The sequence below is a fragment of the Bos javanicus genome, chromosome 4 (genome assembly GCF_032452875.1).
Source record: "Bos javanicus breed banteng chromosome 4, ARS-OSU_banteng_1.0, whole genome shotgun sequence".
NCBI classification, from domain to species: Eukaryota; Metazoa; Chordata; class Mammalia; order Artiodactyla; family Bovidae; genus Bos; species Bos javanicus.
In genome coordinates this window covers 106,846,073-106,852,101 of record NC_083871.1, presented here as the reverse complement: position 1 = coordinate 106,852,101, position 6,029 = coordinate 106,846,073, and the positions used below count along the sequence as shown (strand labels likewise).

Genomic DNA, 6,029 nt, shown 5'->3' with positions numbered 1-6,029 from the left:
ATAATAAATCTTGTACATCATTGTGCTGGGCTGTGATTAGTCATTCAGTCATGTCTGACTCTTTGCGACTCCATGGACTATAGCCCACCAGACTCCTCTGTCCATTAGGATTCTCCAGGCAAGAGTACTGGAGTGGATTCCCGTGTCTTCTTACAGTGGATCTTCCCAACCCAGGAACTGAACCAGGTCTTCCACATTGCAAGTGGATTCTTTACCAGCTGAGCCACCAGGGAACTCCGTGTATCACTAGACCCTGATGAAATGGGGAAGCGTCACACATGCCTGATTGGCTTCGGGTTTATTCTCTCTGTTAGGCCACTTCCACAGCTCCTTTTCCCAGGGACTCACCTTAAACCATTCCACCACATCCAGCCCAACTGAGTAAGCGTTTTGAAAATGAATCCTTTGGAGGACAGGCCTAGAAAAGGCAGAGAGAAGTGGAGGTTCCCAGGGACCCATTAGCTGTCCTCCAGGGATCTTGGGGTCCTATGTCTAGGACCTCAGTAGAATGAGGTTATACCAGCTGCCAAGCAGATTCTCACCCTTAGCTGCTGTGAAATGGTGGCTTGACAATGCTTCTCATGTCTCTGTCATTCTCCCAGCCCCACCCTCCATCCCATCCCATGGTCCGTCTCCCACTCTTTACCAAAGGCACTGAGGTACCCCAAACAGCCAACACTTGTAAGAGTGCTTCAGCCAAGATGCATGTTCAACCATTTGTAGGTACAGTAAGTCCCTGACATATGAACAAGTTCTGTTCCAAGAGCATGTTTGTTAAGTCCAATTTGTTCGTAAGTCCAACAAAGTTACCCTAGGTAGCTGGGTAACACAATGAGCTATATGATACCGCACTGTAATAGGTGTACAATACTTTTCACACATATAATACATCAAAACAAACACAAAAAATTAGCTGTCTTAAAATTTGAGACTTTATTCTTTAAAAAACCAAATCATCCATATTCAAATGTTGAAATCAAAAAGGTTGTTGCAGAAGAATAAGAATGAAAACAATAGAAAGAAAAAAGCAAGCCACAAGAAAGAGAATGCAGTTAAAGTAAACATTTTTAATCTTGCAGTATAGTACCTTGAAAGGTGCAGTAGTGCAGTACCACACTGGCATACCTGGGCTGGCATTGAGTGAACAGGCAGGAAGGAGGGAGTGAACTGGCTGGAGGAGGAAGAGGAGGCGTGAGATGGTAGAGCTGAAGGGTCATCGGCAATAGGAGACAGAGGGCAGGCTGCAGTTTCACTCATGCCTAATGCTGATGGAACACAGGTTCGCATGTTTGAAAGTTCACAACTTGAAGGTTCGGACGTAGGGGACTTTCTGTATTACAGTCCTTTCCATTTTACAGATGAGAGCACTGAGGATGAGTGTTTCCTGAGGGTCCCTAAGAGCCCAGATCTATGTGATTCCAAGGCCTCCATTTTCCTCTACCCCATGTTGCAATTGCTGTTATTTAGTTGCTAAGTCGTGTCCACCTCTTTGTGACCCCAGGGACTGCATCACCAACTCAAAGGACGTGAGTTTGCACAGCACACCAGGCTTCCCTATCCTTCACTGTCTCCCTGAGCTTGCTCAAACTCATGTCCATCGAGTTGGTGAGGCCATCCAACCATTTCATCTTCTGTCGTTCACTTCTCCTCAATCTTTCCCAGCATCAGGGTCTGTTCCAATGAGTCAGCTCTTAGAGGATAGTTCAATCTAGTGAGGCTGTTAGAGGCACATGAAGCACAGAAGCCAACTTTAATCTGCCCATTCAGGTCTCCAGTCCTGTCTGCTGGAGATGAAGAAGCAGCAGATCCCTTGATTGGCTTTCAGAGCAGCTTCCTCCCTTCAGAGCTGAGCTTTTCTGCTTTGAATACCCTGAAGACCTAAATCTCTAGAGCCTCCATCTGCTTTTATCTACTTTTCAGCTACCCAAGTGACATGTCTTCTAGCTGGCTTCTGGCTTCAGACAGACTAAAATCCCCTTTAATCATCCTGCTGGCATTGTTTCTCTGACGGTTACAGAGACCACCGGTCTCCTGGGGGACCCAGGGAGTCATCTCGTGTTTACAGGTAAATAATGAGTCATGAAATATATTTACATACCAGGACTTCAGCAAGATTTCAATAAAGATAACTAGTGCAGGGTAAAGCTGCTTCCCAGGGAGGACGGATGATTCATCACACGTTTAAGAAAAGACAAGCCTCATTTCCTCCCCAGCTTGAGGGGATACATGCTCTGTACTCTGTGATCTCCAAGTGGGAGGGACTTGGCCACCCCTGGGCCCGGAGAAGGAGTGTCAACCACACTTGTGAACTGAAGGTTGCCTGTAGTTATGCCCTGCTGTCTGCTGGCCCTTCTTCTGGGCACTTTCTTAGGTGGGTTCTCCTCTCAAGAGCTCACTCTCTGAATCCAGAGCCTTAGCTTTTGGTTTGACTCCATTTGGTACATGCCTTCAATGGTCTGGAATGAATGTGGGAGTTTAGTCTTAGTGGCTGGTGTGCTGCGTCTTGGTTTTCTCCATCTCCAGGAAGGAGTTTGCTTTCTTGGTCTCTTCTTGCCCACGGACCCTTCCCAGTCTACTCCCCATGATGAGTTCTGTATGCCTGAGCCATGGAAGGGCTTTGAACCATCGCTCTCTCAGGATGGGAAGGTGAGCTGGGTGGGTTTCTTCCACCTAAATGGCCTTTTATGCTTCCCGCAGGTGTCAGAACTCAGACCATCCATCAATGGCCATCCACGAGGGTGCAGCCTGCAGGCAGCCCGCTCTCTCTGGAGTGCACCGTGAAGGGGACATCAAACCCCACCCTGTACTGGTACCGGCAGGAGGCAGGGGGGAGCCTCCAGCAGCTCTTCTACTCTGTTAGTGCTGGCCAGATAGAACCTAGGGAGTTCCAGAACTTCAAAGCTTCCAGGCCCCAGGACGGCCAGTTTACCCTGAGTTCTAAGAAGCTGCAGCTCAATAACTCTGGCTTCTACCTCTGCGCCTGGAGTCTCACACTGCGCTGGGTGGGGCAGACATCTGTGCAGAAACCCCATCCTGTCCCACACCCTCCTCACCCCCTGCAGCAGCCCTCACTCAGGGACTAGGCGGAGGATGTCTGTCACTGGGTTTCTGACTGTCAGCCAGCGTGAGGGCAACAGACTCAAGCCAGTCTCCAAAAGAACTTTACTACGATCTTGCTTTTTGTTTAGTCACCCAGTCGTGTCTGACTCTTTTGCGACATCATGGACTGCAGCCTGCCAGGCTCCTCTGTCCATGGGATTCTCCAGGCAAGAATACTGGAGCGGCTTGCCATTCCCTTCTCTAGGAGATCTTCCAAAGCCAGGGACTGAACCCGAGTCTCCTGTATTGGCAGGTGGATTCTTCACCACGGAGCTGCCAGGGAAGGCCCACCACGTTTGTAGGGAGAAGGGAAAAGATTTATGTGTGGAGAACTTGTGACATGCAGGCACACGGTCACATTCCTGACGTGCCGATATCTCGCCTAGGCTATCATGCTTCAGCCCTGAAAGTGTGCTGTTCCTTGCCCATCACCTTCTTCTCCCACATTCCTGTGGGTCTACGCTGGGAGCTGAGGCTGTGCCTATGGTGACGAGAGACGAGAAGAATAGCATGCACCCGCACTGGGGTGTGATGTGATGGGGGACCAGTGAGCAACTCTGCAGATGCCAACTCAGGTTACCTAATTAGTTACTCTTCATCACCTGGAAAAGTCTCCTGTCCTTACTCTTTGTGTGAAGAATAGACATCTTGTGGAGGCTTTGGGCCAGGGAAGGAGCAAGATGTTATTGTAGGGGCTACAAGAGTGATTTTGTTAGTATCAGAAATGTGTACTTAGGAACATTGATGATTGTTTTGAGTTTTAGATTTTTTTAAAAATTCCCATTCTATTGTGTCTCCTGACTCTCCTTATAGCAATGGAGGGAGCAGAGAAGCAGATGGTGATCAAAGAGATGCAAGAGACCGGATAAAGAGAGCATGTGTGTGTAAAGGCAAAACCCTGAAAGAGAGAAATTACTTGGATGGAAATAAAGGAGAAGAAAGGCTCATGGGGATGGCTGGAAAGAGATCCCATAGTTACCTTGGCAACTGAGCCTCCTTCCTCAGCCCACAGCCCCGCATCCCTCCCTCCTCCTCGTCATTCCTAAAAAGACTTTCTTTTCTAATGTCCCTTCTGTTCCACGAGGGGGCACAAGAAGTCTTAAAATACTCTGTTCCTGGCATCATTTCATTTAGGACAATTCAGACATGTGTTTGTTTTCAGTACCATTTAATCTGCAGAATAAAATCAGACAGAGACACAAAGCAATCAAGTCAGTATTGAATAACACTCAAGGGTCCTGTTGCACCTTCGGTCCACCATGTATTAAGCGGATACATATGCTGGACACTCAGAGCCAACACAGGGATTAAAAAGAGAAATGGAATACACTCAAGATGGTGCTGGGTATGGGCACAGCATGGCGTAGTTAAGACCCTCGGAATTTGAGATTAGCAGATACATACTACTACATATAAAATAGACAAATGCCAAGGTCCTACTGTACAGCACAGAGAACTATATTCAATATTCTATGATAAACCATGATGGAAAAGAATATGAGAAAGGATAAATATATATATGTGTAACTGAGTCTCCTTGCTGTAACCAGAAGCTAACACAACATTGTAAATCAACTATACTTCAAGAAAAAGAATAAAAAATAGAAGTTGCAGGAAAAAAAATCAAGGCACTTTTTTCTTTCTCCCCCATGTGTGAAAATCTAAATTTACTAAGTCAATCAGCAATGCTTACAGCCATAAACATAAAGATGTATTTACAACTCAAGTTTGGTTCATATTTAGCAATAAACAGCATCTTAAGCCAATGTTTGGATGTTGGTTGATCATTGACTATAAGTAGAAACAGATCTCTCCCTGAAACAGGTTTAGTTAATAGATTTTAATATGTAGGGCAGTTTTAGATTAATATAAACTGAGCAGATAATAAAGTTCTCATATATGTCCATTTCCTCCCCAGCCTTCCCTGTTATTAATATCTTATTTATATGAGTGTGGCATGCTTATTATTGATACATTATTATTGACTAAAGTCCATGGTTTACATTAGAACTTACTCTTTGTGTTGTACATTTCTGTGGTATTTGACAAGTATGTCGTGTCTTTTATTAACCATTACCGCTGTCATCAGCCGTCATGCAGAAGAGTTTTACTGCCTGACAAATGCCCTGGGCTTGTCTACTAACTTGTCTCTTCTTTCCCTACAAAGCCCGGTAACAACCAATCTTTCACTGTCGCTATATTTTAAGGCCTTTGGGTTTTGAGTTTAAATTTACCAGCTCTTATGACCTTGTGTCCATTTCCTAATTTCTCTGGAATTCATCTTCCTCTCCTGTGAAAATTTCCTTATTGGATCAATAAGTGTGTTGAATTAGATGGCATTTATGTTATGAAGCCCTATTATAGGGTCTACATTTCAACAGACATTATTTCTGTCTCTGAGTTTACAAGATATTTGGATTACAGCTTACCCAAAAGAGGGCTTCCCTGATAGCTCAGTTGGTAAAGAATTCACCAGCAGTGCAGGAGACCTTGGTTCAGTTCCTGTGTTGGGAAGATCCCCTGGAGAAGGGATAGGCGACCTACTTCAGTATTCTTGGGCTGCCCTTGTGGCTCAGCTGGTAAAGAATCTGCCTGCAATGTGGGAAACCTGGGTTTGATCCCTGGGTTGGGAAGATCCTCTGGAAAAGGGAAAGGCTACCCACTCCAGTATTCTGGCCTGGAGAATTCCATGGACTACACAGACCATGGTGTTGCAAAGAGTCGGACATGACTGAGTGACTTTTACTTTACCCAAAAGAAAGAAAGACTTGCCTTTTTTTTTTAATTCTCTGAGTTTTAAAGTCTTTGACTGAGTTTGTTATAATATTGCTTCTATTTTATGTTTTGGTTTTTGGTCATGAGGCATGTCGGATCTCAGGGATGAAACCCACACCCCCTGCATGAGAAGGCAAAGTCTTAACCACTGGGCC

General features: G+C 45.5%; 1 gene segment (V, D, J or C); it reads left to right on the top strand.

Moving 5' to 3' along the window:
- Nucleotides 1-2,157: 2,157 nt before the first annotated feature.
- On the top strand, nt 2,158-4,802 carry LOC133246563 (T cell receptor beta variable 30-like). The segment is given in 2 exon segments: nt 2,158-2,371; nt 2,698-4,802. Coding segments are annotated over 2 exon segments (429 nt in total).
- Nucleotides 4,803-6,029: the final 1,227 nt, after the last annotated feature.